At 46.7% G+C, this 14835-nt stretch overlaps 1 protein-coding gene across 1 annotated transcript; it reads left to right on the top strand.

Moving 5' to 3' along the window:
• Positions 713-1544, top strand: LOC8080390 (dynein light chain LC6, flagellar outer arm). The gene is made up of 2 exons (XM_002453627.2): positions 713-1043; positions 1156-1544. Exons 1-2 carry the CDS (start codon positions 906-908, stop codon positions 1315-1317), a joined length of 300 nt encoding a protein of 99 aa, XP_002453672.1. The 5' UTR covers positions 713-905; the 3' UTR covers positions 1318-1544.

Genomic DNA, 14835 nt, shown 5'->3' with positions numbered 1-14835 from the left:
CTGATTATATTTTTCTGGATTAAATTAAACATTAAAATAACTAAATTACTAACAATTACACTACAGACTTGAGATTTTGCTTTCTTTTAATGTGTCACATGATGATTAATGTGGAGACTTCTTTAGAGCCGGTTAAAGAGTGCTCCGTCCATTTCTAAATTATAAGACTTATTTGGATGCACATGTGTCAATTTACATGCATCAGAGTTGATTGTATGGAACTTGTTTAATTTCCACAATTTAGGGTCTTTTTTTGGATGATGCGGTTTTTAAAGTACAATAAATTGTGGTTTTATAAGCCAAAGAGACAAAAAAATTGTAATTTAGAAAAAAGAGGTTATAAATGAAGTTTCTAAAACTCAAAAAAAAAACACTACAGTTTTGACAAAACCATAGTTTTAGAGATGACAAGATTTGTTGCATCGAAACCCTAGTAGCTTTTACAAACCAAAACATTTTTGTCCATACGAAGGAGGTGGACCTTGGTAGCTTTTTTCTTTTTGGTGCTCCCGTGACGGTTATCGTGGAGGAGCCTCGGTCGGAGTCGGACGGCCGACGCTCGCCGACAACCACGACGCCCGGACCCGGACGCCGGAGAGGAGAATCGGGAAGAGGCCAAGATAAGATAGAGCGGACACGTCACGCAAAGCGGCTTCCGGAATGGGAGGAGGAGCAATAATACCAGCGGGCCCCACCAATCGGCCATCACCCTCTCCTATCTCTCTCTCTCGCTCTCGGGAACCTTTTCTCTCCTCCATTTATACTATTCCTTGAGGCGAGCCGTTTGCCCCCACGGAATCAAGAAACCAAGCCAGCCAGCCAGCCGGCCGGCCTGACTGCCGGATCCTCCTCTCCTCCATAGCCAGCCATAGCCAGTGTGTGCGAGAGAGAGAGAGAAGAGCAGAATGTTGGAGGGGAAGGCGCGGGTGGAGGACACGGACATGCCGGCGCGGATGCAGGCGGCGGCCACCACGGCGGCGTCCCGCGCGCTCGATCTCTTCGACGTCGCCGACTTCCGCGGCATCGCCGGCCACATCAAGACGGCACGCCCTCCTCTTTGCCGTTCCTCTCGTCGCACACACATTCGATTTGGTGGATGGGGATCGTGATTCTTTCAGATTTTTATGGCTGGTGCTCCCCCTTGCATTTGCGCAGGAGTTCGACAAGCGGTACGGCGTGGGGTGGCAGTGCGTGGTGGGCGCCAGCTTCGGGTGCTTCTTCACCCACACCAGCGGCACCTTCATCTACTTCTCCCTCGAGCGCCTCTCCTTCCTCCTCTTCAAGGCCGCCGCCGCCGTCGCCGTCGCCGCCTCCTAATCAAAACCATCATCAATCTCCGGATCCTGCCCGGCGGCGCGCCGCGAACACCCGTTCGTCCTCATCAGAACAGAAATGGAACCGTGCACTTTCGTCTAGTAGCTAGTATCATTTGTAATGTCCGTTACGTCCAGAAGCTCAAATCAGCTGTATGCCTAGCATCCTGTAAATACACCGCACCATGATGCTCGCTCGTTCCTGGAATCATTTGCCTCCATTACCATCGATTCTGCTACCTCTACAAAGCAGCGGCAGCTGTGCACTGCAAGTTCCGTTCCGTGCCTGATTTGATTCCTTGAGCACGTACAGGGAAATATCTTGTGGATATATTATTGCAGCTGCGGGCTGCCTGATGACAGCACTTTATTGTGTCGGTTAGTGCGTTCAGTATATGCAGTGATGTGTGTGTGGAGGATTGCGAGGTCTGTGAGCTGTCTGATCGCGTAATGTTATCCTCTGTTCTTTTCGCTATCGCAAAAGCGAAAGATGGGGACCCTAGCGAGGTCTTTGTTTTCGTTTCTTCTCCCCGATGGAGCGACGACGACGGCAGAAAGCCAGTTGCTTGAAACTGAAGCTTCAACTGCCGCTGGACTCGCGGCCAGCCGCGTGTGCGAGCAGGTCCGCGACGATTTTATCAGCACAGTGCAACTGTCACGGCAGGCGATGCGTCTTGTCTAGTTTAAAATTTTTTTTAAGATTTTCGACACATCAAATCTTTAAATACAAAATTAAATATAGATAAAAATAAAACACAGTTTTTCAAATACAAATAAAAATATTACAGTAGCTACAGCCAAAAAAATTTATGAAGATCCTGTCTGCTTTCATTTGAATGCGCATGCTTATCTACACTGTACACGGTACTAGGAGAGTTCAGTACATGTCCTTAGGATGGTTATCTTTATCCAGTACGGTGACGACGTGATGCATATCTGATTCTGCCTGTTCAGCATTGCTGCCTTAATTCAGGAAAAAAAAAAGAAAAAAAGGAGAGGCAAAACTATGGAGGTAGATGCCGGGCTTTGTCGGCGCATTCGTCACTGATGATTTGCAGTGATGTGAGATGTCAATTATCAGATTCAATTCCATTGTCGTCTTATCTTCCATTACCCTTTCTTTTTTCTGTATGTACAGGGATAGATGGACCCGACTCAATAATGGTAACAATGGGAACCTTTTTCTTTTCATCTCTTCTTCTTTCGGTGATCATGGGATGTCCAGGGCCTTTTTCTTTTCATTCTCGCTCGCCAAAGACAAAGGAATCCAGGGCGTCATGATCGATTGATCGTGACACACGACGAGAACCAAAGCGACTTGCTACATCCCTGACGGCACCGCTACAAAAAAAATCTTTTATGAGGTGCTTTTGTTTCTTTTTCTGAGGTAGTTATGGTTCTCAACTGTCTCGGTTAATGCCTCAAATTAACACCGATTAATCGAGACTGTTATTTTTTATTAGCCGAGGCGGTTATAAACAACTGTCTCGCAAAATAGATTTACGCAAAATAACCGTCTCCTAAAATATATTAATCGAGGCGGGCCTTATAAAAGGACCGTCTCTAAAAATACCTTCATTTTCATAGACAGACCTTTTATAAAGCCCGCCTCGGTTAATATGGCCAAGCCTATTCAAAATCCACCTCGACCTATCTTAGCCCGACACAGCGTCGCAATATATATATGTTTAGAGAGAAAGAAACCCTAAGCCCTCACTCTCTCCCTCATCCAGCCGCACGCGCCCTTCCTGCTCCCCACCCGACCACTACCTCCCCACTCCCTCTCCTCCTCGACGCTCCCTTCCTCCTCCGACGGTGCCCCTTCCCTTCCTCCTACAAGGAGCCATGACGACGGCTTCTCTCTACCTCAGAGCAAGGAGCCACGGCGGGCGACCTCGTCCACCTCCACCTCGGCGCCGACCTTGGCGAGCAGCACCTCCACCTGGGCTCCAGCAAGGCGGATCCAATGGAGGGCGAGGCCGGTGGCACGGGCAAGGCAGATCCGGTGTAGGGTGGCGGCAGTGGTCGTCCCTCTCTCTCTCTCTCTCTCTCTCAGCAAGAAGGCACGGCAAGCTCCTCCGCCTGCACATCGGCGGGCAGCACCTCCACAGCAGTTGCCTGAAGGCCGGATCTAGTGACCAGGAGAGCGGATTTGGGCGCGGCGGTGAAGGGAGGAGCAGCAATGCACGCGGTCTGCTCCCGACAGCAGCGATAGATCCTGGCCCAATTAGGGTTGGATATGGGCTGTTTTTCCTTTTTATTATTTTTCTAATTTTATTAACCGAGGCGGGCATCAAACCGCCTCGGTAAATCGTTGATTTACTGCGACCTTAGATCCGAGGCGGTTGTGATGCCCACTTCGGAAAACCGCTTTTGCCCGCCTCGAAAAAATAATTATGTAGTAGTGCGGTTCAATTCGTTTGGCTCAACGTGAAGCTGCCAAAATGGCAATAATCAGCCGTGCGGCCAAACAACCTCACAACTAACTAATCGAGTATAATTAGCGAAAGGCTGCCATGGTTAAAAGTACAATTTATTGATTTATTATGAAATAATAACAATAGTGAATGACTAACAAATTTGATAAATAAGCTCTAGCGAACGTGTAATTAATAATATCATTAGCAGTTTAGCACGCTTAACGCTCACTGGACGAACCACCGCAGCAATAACGCGTATGTCAATCTTCCGTGCTAGTTTTGGCGCCTGTCCGTGCTGCACTGATCTAGTGATCTTCAGGCTTTGCTTAGTTCATATTTTTTTATTTACTTACAGCAGCATTTTTGTTTTATTTGATAATTGATGTTCAATTATAAACTAATTAGCCTTAGGGCACTCACAATGCAGACTCTATCATAGAGTCTAAAGTTATTTATTACCTCGAACAATGTGGACTTAGAGTCTAAATAAGACTTGGATTCTTGTTTTTTCTACCTCTTTCTTCAACAAATATGCTGCCACATCAACAAAATACCATAAATAATATGTTGTTGGTGCAAAAGCTAATCTGCAAACACAAAGAGCTAATACCTGATTCAAATGTTAAGGCGTGCCAGCCGATTTGACCTTTCTATCGGCAAAGGTGGTAACTCGAATACTTTGGTCCTGACAACAGCGATGCGTCCGGATGTCACGGCCAAGAGGTATTCACGCGGAACTTGAGAACACGCCGAGCTTAAATCGACGAATTCCTAAGAACTCGTAATAAAAAGGAAAAGTGTGACGAAGTCGTCGAAAAATAGATGCTGGAGTATGAGTAAAAACTTGTGTTTGATTGATTGATAGATATCTCATTACAAAGTCCTAGGGTCTATATTTATACCCTGCTCAAAGAGCTACAACCAGACATGACTAAAACTCGAATTCCAAATTACATAGAATCCGTATACAAAACGACTTAAATAACTAAGGAAACATAAAATTATCCTTCCGTGACAAACTCGAACAACCCCACAAACCGATCGGCAGCCTCCAGGCTCTCCCTTTATATCATCGGCAGACTTCCTTGTCGTAGCCATCGGCACAGACACATCACCAGCTATGGACTTAGTCATGTTCAACCCCTCCTTCATCGGCAACCATCCTCATCGGCAACTCATCCTGTAGATAAAACACCACCGCCTTATTCTGCTGATCTATACTTTTACCGACCATGCACACGTGCCCAAAAACGGTATCAACACATGCCCCCCAATTTCGGAGTATGGAATCATTAATGCTCCGAAATTCTCTGCAGTAATGACGCCCCTTTTCCACGGTTAATGCTCCTAACCTGGCAACCGACAGCCTTAATCTGAACAAACCTGATTTTATCCTTCCGCACGTCTCTCGAAATCCTCAACTTCCCTAAACGGACAGTTCCATCCGAGCCGTGTATCGGCAATATTACCGTTACAAGGACTTGCCGATGTACTGACTAGGACACCTGTATCTCATCTTTCCAAACGGCTATCCCCACATTTCTCTCCCATCGGCAATATGACCGTTACCAGGCGCTGCTGACGAACCGACCAGGAGATCCCGCACAGTAAAATATCTCTGGATAATGACCGCTTCCTGTCAAATCTCCTGCACAATCCCTTGATTACCATGCGAACAGTTACCATATCTACCTGAGTACCCTCGGATTTCGCGGATGCGGCAAAGAGATAAGTCAGATTTGCCCTTGCCCGTTTTGTCCTATAAATAGTTCCTTCTCGGGTACTCCTTCCCCATCACATCATTCCAGAACCCCAACCTCATCTTTCCAGCGGCGGCGCTGTCCAAAAGCTCCAAGATCTTCGACGAAGCCCCTTCTTCACCAACTCCGAAGTCCTCACTCATCCTCTTCGCGACAAGATGGCCGTCAACTTCATCATTCCTGAGGTCGGTTCTTTACGCCATCCCTCGTACTTTTCTCGCACCCCTGTTCATCCGCAATCTATTTTACTGAACATTTTCTCTCCCCTTTTTCTTTGTGTTTTTTTTATCTCCAAAACCACTAGGAATCGGCTAACAAAATCTTCATCCCTACTAATCAACCACACCTCCAATGCCTTGGCCCGCTAGGGGATCCAGATCCAACCAACCTCATAAACGCAGAAACCAACAGGATCTCTTTTAGAGCAGAGAACTTTTCTTTGGACCTGTGGAAAGATGCTTTTCGTTCCTGGCCCAGCCCTACCGTGGGGTGGAAGGATTGGTTCTTGAGGGTCGGCAACTCCAACGAAGTTTAGTGGGGCGAGAGAAAGCTAGACCAATGCATTAGGCTGTCTATTGCCGATATGCACAAGAATGAATCATTGTTGATAGCTGCATCTTATTTCTGGTCAGACACCCTCAATGACTTTGTCTTTGGCCATGGCCCTGCTTCCCCTACACTTGCCGATGTAGCTATGCTCACTGGCCTGGATGTTTCTTCTGCCGATAGCACCCACTTTTTCGACACCAAACCCAGTGCTAAGGTAGAGACCCGCACCATCGGCGGCTGGTCGGGGTATATCCAAAAATACCGCAAAACAGGCCCTGTTGACATAAAAGAACAGACCTGCTTCCTGAACATGTGGCTGGACAAATTCGTGTTTTGTGGCCGATCGGCAGGACCAACTTCTGTTTACCTAGCAGCAGCAGAAAATCTAGCCAATGGTGGCCGATACCTGCTTGGTGCAGCCTATCACCTTCTCCACCAAGTAACCAGGAAGCTCTTGCTTGGCCAGTCCATCGGTAATCTAGGAGGTCCCTCGTGGTTCATTAACATGTGGCTCAACCTCCACATGCACAAGCATCTGGAGTTCAATCTTTTTGCACAGCGCTTTCCAAGAGACATAGCAGAGAACCATGTGCTGGGTGAAGAAGAATCGGCAACACGCGCTCCCTTAAACTTTGGTGAAGTTGTCATAGTTCTGCCTGGTTCAGGGGGTAATCCAGATCAGTTCAGCCGATTCTTTCAAACCTTATACGAGGGCTTGACCAGAGATGAGCGAGCATGGTTGGCTTATGATGACCCAGACACCGCATTTCCTCTGGTTTTCAACCCGTTCGACGAGGCTCTTGATAAGGACAATGAAGTAATGATGGCATTGGTGACTCCCAGAGCCATACCAGTGAACTTCTTTGGCAGTGGAAAAACTTCCCCCCAGACTTATGAATTCTACAACCCATCGGCACTAGCTCGTCAGTTAGCTTTCGGCCAGCTGCCGATTGCACTCTGTTACGCTGATGTGATAAAGCCCAGGGAAACCATCACCAGCCTCCTTGAATGGATTCGAGTAGCCCAGCTGCCATCAAGTGTCGATACAGATGTAGACCTGTCAGAGTGGGTCCCGGCCGCCTTCATCACTCAGGCATACAAGCAATGGTGGGCAGAATGGAAGGAACATCTGTTCTGCAAATCGGCTCTCACATATCGCGGCTTGATCGATCCCGAGTACCAAGTTCCCGATGGCATTGTAAGTATTTTTTGAATTGTTGTCTCATTTATTTTTTTATATTCTTATGTCCATCGGTAACTTACTCTTCGTGGGATTTTTCAGGTTGATGACACTCCTCCATCAGTCAGTAGAAGTGGCAAGCCGATTGATCTGTTTGCATCCGGTCCAATCTCTACAATCGGCCACAATGCTCCTACCTTGGCCGCCATCGTACATCGAGGCATACGCCTCAAGAAGGTCACCACCAAGAAAACTCAGATACCACCATCGGTAGCTGCTTGCACTCTGGCATAGGCCTTCAAGGTAATCACCAAACCTTTTCATTTATACCGATCTTCCTTTTGCATCTACTACATTGATACTCATAAGTTTTTCTTTTCTGCCTCAGCAAACCAGCGCATCGGCAAGGACCAAAAGCAAAAGTGCCGATGCCCCCCAGTCCAGCCAGCAAAAGAGAAAGGGTGCCAAAGGCACCAGAGCACAGGCAAAGCGCCAAAGAGTAGCAACTCCCCCTCCTCCTCTGGCATCTCCAATTCCGGTGGAGTCTTCCCCTTCTCCTCCAGAAGTTCAAATGCAACAAGTACCATCTTCCCTACCAATGCAAGAAGCACCACCAGTGGAAGAACTCCAACAAGAAGAACCTCAGCTAGAAGCACCCCAACCAGAAGACACACCGGCCGATGTGGGCGAACAAACTACCGATCCAGCAGGTTCAATCATATCATCGGTAGTTTCTTCAATTCAGACAAGCATTGTCCCCCCTCAAGGTAACACATTTTTATATTATTGCCAATAAATTTGTTCCTTTTTAGCCTCATAACCCTCTCTGTTAATTTTCAGCTGACGTAGTTCCATCCGCAATTCTAGCCGATCAACTCATGGCTCCATCGGCATCTTCAAGTCAAAGGCGAGAGATTGCCTTGAAACAAGTAAGCCATCTAATCTTCCACCAGTATCATTTGCCAATGCTTTGACCATAGAATGACTCATTCTGCCTCGTTTTCTTTCTCAGGAACAAGACTCCCCCGACAGCCTGTTTTCCTTCGCCATTGACATCTCCGAAGACGAAGGTGAGGAAGCAAGTTCTTCCCGAGCAGTTGGGATTGTATCGGCAGAGATCAGGGCTAAGCTGGAAGAGTTATCGGCTATCCTTCATCAAGATACAGCTCAATTGGTCAATGACTCCGACTCGGCCAAGGTTCTGTTCAAGACCCTCAGAGGCCAGATTCCTGCCGATGCTGAAGAAACCCTCTTTGAGGTCGCGCATCTAGAAAGTCGCCAGCTGCAGTACCAGAGAGCCACTCGGCGCCTTGCCGATAGAGCTGCTCAGACCCAGCTCTCTGAGGAAATGATGAAAGAGAAAATCTTAGCCGATGAGAAGCACAAGAACATCGGCACCTTGAAATCCTCAGGCGATGCATTGAAGCAGAAGATCTCCGACCTATCGGCGAAACGAGAAGCCCTGTTGGCAGAACTCAAGCAAGTGGAGGATGCCCTATCCCAAGCCCAACAGGAAGAAAATCAACTGCCGGAGACCATCAAACACCTCGAGCAAGAGCGAAACACCCATGGTCGTAAAGCCCTGCAGCTGAAGAAGAAATTGAAGCTAATAGAAGGTTCTGCCGATGAAGATGTCAAGGAGATAGAAGCAGCCGACCAGATCCGCCTACGCGCTATATCGGCCATCCAAGCGCTGCTAAGTATGTGAGCTCTTCATCGGCAACACACTTGCCTCTTCCTGCTCTTCAGCTGTCTTGATGTTCAGTCTAGCCGATAGGACTGTTATCGGCATCTTTTGAAACATTAAGTTCTGCCTCAAACATTTTAATCCAGCCGATAGGAGTGTTATCGGCATTTAAACTTTTATGCATCGACTCATATGCTGGGGTAGTACTTCTTTAAATACTTGTCATTTAATGCTCTGGGAAATTCAACTCCTTCGAGAGTCTCTAGAATGTAGGCATTACCAGGAGCCGATCGATTTATCCGATAGGGACCTTCCCAATTGGGAGACCACTTGCCAAACTTTGAACTTTTAGTTCCGATCGGTAGGATTAACTTCCATACCAAGTCTCCATCGGCAAATTCCTTAGCCTTTACCTTCTTATCATACCATCTGGCAACTCTTTTCTTATTCTCTTCTATACTCATCAAAGCCCTCAGCCGATGCCCTGCCAGATCATCCAACTCGTCTGTCATCAAAGTAGCATAGTCATCGGCAGCCAATTGATCTTGAAAAGATAGTCGCCTAGATCCAGCCTTAACTTCCCAAGGCAATACCGCATCATGTCCATACACCAACTGATAGGGTGAAACCTTGGTTGATCCATGACAAGCCATCCGATAGGACCATAAGGCTTCGTTTAACAATGTGTGCCACCTTCTAGGATTTTCTTCAATCTTCCGTTTAATAAGCTTAATAATTCCTTTGTTAAACGCCTCGGCCTGCCCATTAGCTTGAGCATAGTAAGGAGAAGAATTCAATACTTTAATCCCCATGCCGATCGCAAATGCATCGAACTCCCCTGATGTAAACATAGTGCCCTGATCGGTAGTGATTGTTTGAGGGATTCCAAATCGGTAAATGATATGCTCCTTCACAAAATCAATCATATTGGCCGATGTGACTTTCTTCAAAGGAATAGCTTCAACCCATTTAGTGAAATAATCGGTGGCACCTAGAATAAACTTATGCCCTTTGCTAGATGGTGGATAAATTTGGCCGATCAAATCAATAGCCCATCCTCGGAACGGCCATGGCTTTATAATAGGATTCATAGCCGATGCAGGCGCTCTTTGAATGTTACCAAACTTTTGACATCCTTGACACCCTTTGAAATATTTAAAGCAATCTTCAAGTATGGTCGGCCAATAATATCCATTCCTCCTAATCATCCATTTCATCTTGAAAGCCGACTGATGTGCTCCACATACCCCCTCATGGATTTCCCCCATCAAACTTCTAGCTTCATCATCACCCAAACATCAGAGGAGAATCCCATCAATAGTTCGGTAGTACAATTCATCTTCGAGGAGCACATACTTGGTGGCTTGGAACCGAACTCGCCTTTCAACTTTCTTGGATGGATCTTTCAAATAATCAACGATTTCTTTTCTCCAATCATCGGCACCAATTGCCGATATTGCATCAATCATAGGCTGATATCCCGAGGCATGTTGAGCCAACCGATTGGCTTCTTCATTATGCAATCGAGGAACATACTCCAATCGGAAATCTTTGAATTCCTTCAATAATTGCATGCTTCGCTCGTAATAAGTTATGAGAACTTCACTTCGGCATTCATAGCTTCTGGCTAATTGATTTATAACCAGCATAGAATCTCCGAAGACTTCGACAGCATCAACATGAACCTCCCTCAATAACTCCAATCCCTTTATCAAAGCTTGATACTCAGCCTGATTATTTGTCGACGTGGCAACAATCGGCAATGAAAACTCGTACTTCCTTCCCCGAGGGGAAACTAGTACTATGCCGATCCCTGCCCCTCGGTCACATGTGGATCCATCAAAGAACAGCGTCCAAGGTACAATTTCCAAAGCCTCCACTGTACTGCAATGCTGAGTTACAAAATCGGCCATAATATGCCCCTTAACAGCCTTAGCCGATTCATAACGCAGATCGAACTCCGACAGTGCCAGAATCCACTTACCGATCCTACCACTCATAATCGGCATGGACAACATATATCAGACTACATCATCTTTGCAAATAACAGTGCATTAGGCCGACAACAAGTAGTGCCTCAACTTGATACAAGAGAAATATAAGCACAAGCACAGTTTCTCGATAGCCGAATACCTGGTCTCTGCATCAATCAACCTCCTGCTTAAATAATAAATTACACGCTCTTTCCCTTCAAACTCCTGAATTAAAGCCGAACCGATGACTATCCCATCGGTAGACAAATACAACCTGAAGGGCTTTTCTTGCTGAGGTGGAATTAGAACTGGAGGATTCACTAAATAACTCTTGATTTCATCCAGAGCCAATTGCTGTTCTTTTCCCCAAACAAACCCTTGATCAACCTTTAACTTAAGAAGAGGACTGAAAGCACGAATTTTACCAGACAAATTAGATATAAATCTTCTGATAAAATTTACCTTGCCGATCAAGGACTGGAGTTCAGTCTTGTTGGTAGGGGCCACTATCTTATTGATGGCATCAATAGATCTTCGACTTATCTCAATCCCCCTTTGATGCACCATGAAACCAAGAAATTGTCCTGCCGATACACCAAATGCACACTTATTGGGATTCATTTTCAAACCATGCTTCCTTGTGCATTCCAGTACCTTTCGCAGATCGGCAAGATGTTTTGCGAAGTCTCCGGACTTAACCACCACATCATCAATATAAATTTCCACTATCTTGTCGATAAACTCGTGAAATATAAAATTCATGGCCCTTTGATAAGTAGCACCAGCATTCTTTAAGCCAAAGGTCATGACTATCCATTCAAACAATCCAACATGACCAGGGCACCTGAACGCAGTCTTTGGAATATCCTCTTCTGCCATGAATATTTGATTGTATCCTGCATTGCCATCCATAAAGCTAATGATCCGATGCCCAGCTGCGACGTCAACCAGCAGATCGGCAACGGGCATTGGGTATCCATCCATCGGTGTAGCTTTATTGAGATTCCTGAAATCAATGCATACTCGAAGCTTCCCGTTCTTCTTGTAGACTGGAACAACATTGGAAATCCATTCGGCATACCGACACTGCCGAATAAACTTAGCTTCAATAAGTTTGGTGATTTCGGCCTTAATATCAAGTAGGATGTTAGGATTACATCGGCGAGCTGGCTGCTAATGTGGTCGAAATCCAGTCTTGATAGGCAACCGATGTTCAACAATTGATCGGTCCAAACCAGGCATCTCAATATAGTCCCAAGCAAAGCAATCTTTATATTCCTTTAACAAATCAGTTAACTGTTGCTTACACTCAGAATCTAACTTAGCACTAATAAAAGTAGGTCTAGGCTTATCACCACTACCTATATCTACTTCTACTAGATCATCGGCCGATGTGAATCCCTGGCCTAACTTTCCATCATCAGCGAACCTATCCATTAAAAACCTTCGTCAGAACCGACTGCTTGGATCGGTGGAATCCCGTAATCGGCAACCTTGAGAAAATCCTTCTCCCAAATCTCTCCTGAGATACACCTAGTCCTTTCATAAGTATCCGTCTCTGCCGATGCGATGACATAAGAAGAATCTCTTAGGACAATCTCGATCTTGTCACCTACCCACTGGACCAAGCATTGGTGCATTGTGGATGGGATGCAGCAATTAGCATGAATCCAATCTCTTCCCAACAGCAAGTTGTAAGCACCCTTTCCACTGATCACAAAGAAGGTTGTCGGCAAGGTTTTGCTGCCGATGGTCAACTCTACACATATTGCCCCCTTGACTGGAGACAAACAGGGCCTTGAGATGCTGCCTTTCATCATCGGCAGGCTTCTCGAAGATAGCCGTCATCGGATCTAGAGCCAACTGAGCTATTTGGTCGGAAAACTCCACCTCATCATCGCTGGACGGCGCAAGGAACTCTATCGGCAACATAAAGACCATGTTGACATCTGCCGATGGGCCTTCCTTCTTAGGATCTGGTTGTTGCTGATCCTCAGCTTTTCCAGAGCTCCCCCCTTTGCCTAACTCTTCTCGCCTTTCGCGTTGCAGCCTTCGTTTCTGTGTCCTGGTCAAACCCTCTGGACACCATGGAGGAAGTTGCTGCTGTCTTGCTGCTGGGCGACGATACTCCCTTGACTCCACCCGATGCGTATTGGCATCCCTGCAAAATATGAACTCATCGGGAACCCGTGCATTAGCCATCTCCTCAAGTTCTTCCTGGTTCCTGGGAAAATATTGGACACGATCACCAAGCCTGTCGTGCACACTGAGCCTGCCCCCCAGCCGATCATGGACGGACGCTCTCCCTCGAATCGGCCCATTGAAACGCCGATCATTGTCACGATGGTGCCGGTCAGTCCTGTCGTACCGATCATAACCGTTGCACTCAGGGCAATCTCTGACAGTGGGGAGTTTGATATTCTCCTCCCAACAATGGATGAAGAACAGACAATTTCAATGATCCCTATGCCGATTCCACTCGTGTCGGCGTCTTTCTTCTTCCTGGCGATAATCTTCCTGCTGGCGCCGATATCGATCCTCACGCTGCTGCCAAGTTTCCCGAGGTCTTCTGTGAGTTATAACGATACCAGATCGGGGAGGCCTTCCTGAGCTGGTTCCTTCTTGGATCAAACCCCTATCTCTTGCATCGGCAGTAGTGACCTGATGCTGAGGATCCACCAATGCACTTCTTTCGGCTGCTTCTGATGTTAAGACCTTGGCCTTTCCCTTAGCATCCACCATGTTTGTTGGGAAAGGATGTTGGTCAATCTTCATCGGCTTCTGGGTCTTGGAACTATCAAATTTGATCCTCCCAGATTCTATAGCCGATTGCAGCTGCTGTCTGAACACCTTGCACCCGTTAGTGTCATGAGAAGTTGCATTGTGCCACTTGCAATATTTCATCCTTTTCAATTCTTCAGCCGATGGGATCACGTGATTAGGTGACAGTTTGATCTGGCCTCCTGGAGCAGAAAGTCGAATATCATATCGGCTTTAGCAGTGTCAAACGCAAATTTCTCTGGTTCTTTATGTCCAAAAGGACAAGACATCGGCTTCTTGTTTTTCACCCACTCTGCCAAGCCGATGACTGGTTCCTCGTCAGAATCCGAGCTTGTTGCTTCATCAACGAACGACACCTTTTTGTTCCATGCTCTCTTAGGTTCAAAAGGCTTGATATCTTGATCAGAAATTCTCTGCACCAAATGACTTAAGCTTTCAAACTCCTGAGAAGCATACTTGTCCTTGATGTGTGGCAACAAACCCTAGAAAGCCAAATCGGCTAGCTGCCGATCATCCAGAACCAGACTATAGCACTTGTTCTTGACCTCCCGTATCCTCTGCACAAAACTTTCAACCGATTCATCATTGCGTTGCCTCAATTTGACCAAATCGGTGATCTTCTTCTCATGGACCCCAGAAAAGAAGTACTTGTGGAATTGCTTCTCCAGATCGGCCCAAGTAATCACCGAGTTGGGAGGCAGTGATATAAACCAGGTAAAAGCCGATCCAGACAATGATGACGAGAATAGACGAACCCTTAACTCGTCCCTGTTACCAGCTTCCCCGCATTGGATGATGTACCTGTTGACGTGCTCCATGGTCGACGTGTCATCCTGCCCAGAAAACTTAGTAAAATCCGGTACCTTGTACCGATGCGGAAGCGGAATCAAATCATATGCGGGAGGATACGGTGTCCGATAAGAGTAAGTATTGACTTTGGGCTTTATCCCGAATTGGTCTCTCATTACTTCAGCAATCTTATCGGCCCAATAAGCATCGGCATCTTGCCGATGGGGCTGTTGTGGATAAGGCACCTGCTGGTAAGCTTCCACGTGTCGGTGTGGCGCACGATCTGCATGAAACATTGGGTTAATCATCTGGCCTCCAATCTGCGGACCGCCAAGCTGCTGCCCGCCAATCTGCTGTCTGCCGACCTGTTGCCCAAGGTTCAT

This window comes from Sorghum bicolor, chromosome 4, assembly GCF_000003195.3.
Source record: "Sorghum bicolor cultivar BTx623 chromosome 4, Sorghum_bicolor_NCBIv3, whole genome shotgun sequence".
NCBI lineage: Eukaryota > Viridiplantae > Streptophyta > Magnoliopsida > Poales > Poaceae > Sorghum > Sorghum bicolor.
This window is presented reverse-complemented; position numbering and strand designations above follow the sequence as displayed.

Excerpts from the sequence above, each read along its gene's own strand:
- LOC8080390 (XM_002453627.2), top strand. The coding sequence starts at position 906 with ATGTTGGAGGGGAAGGCGCGGGTGGAGGACACGGACATGCCGGCGCGG. Across the intron at positions 1,044-1,155 it reads TCGCCGGCCACATCAAGACG|GAGTTCGACAAGCGGTACGG; the intron begins GCACGCCCTCCT and ends GCATTTGCGCAG.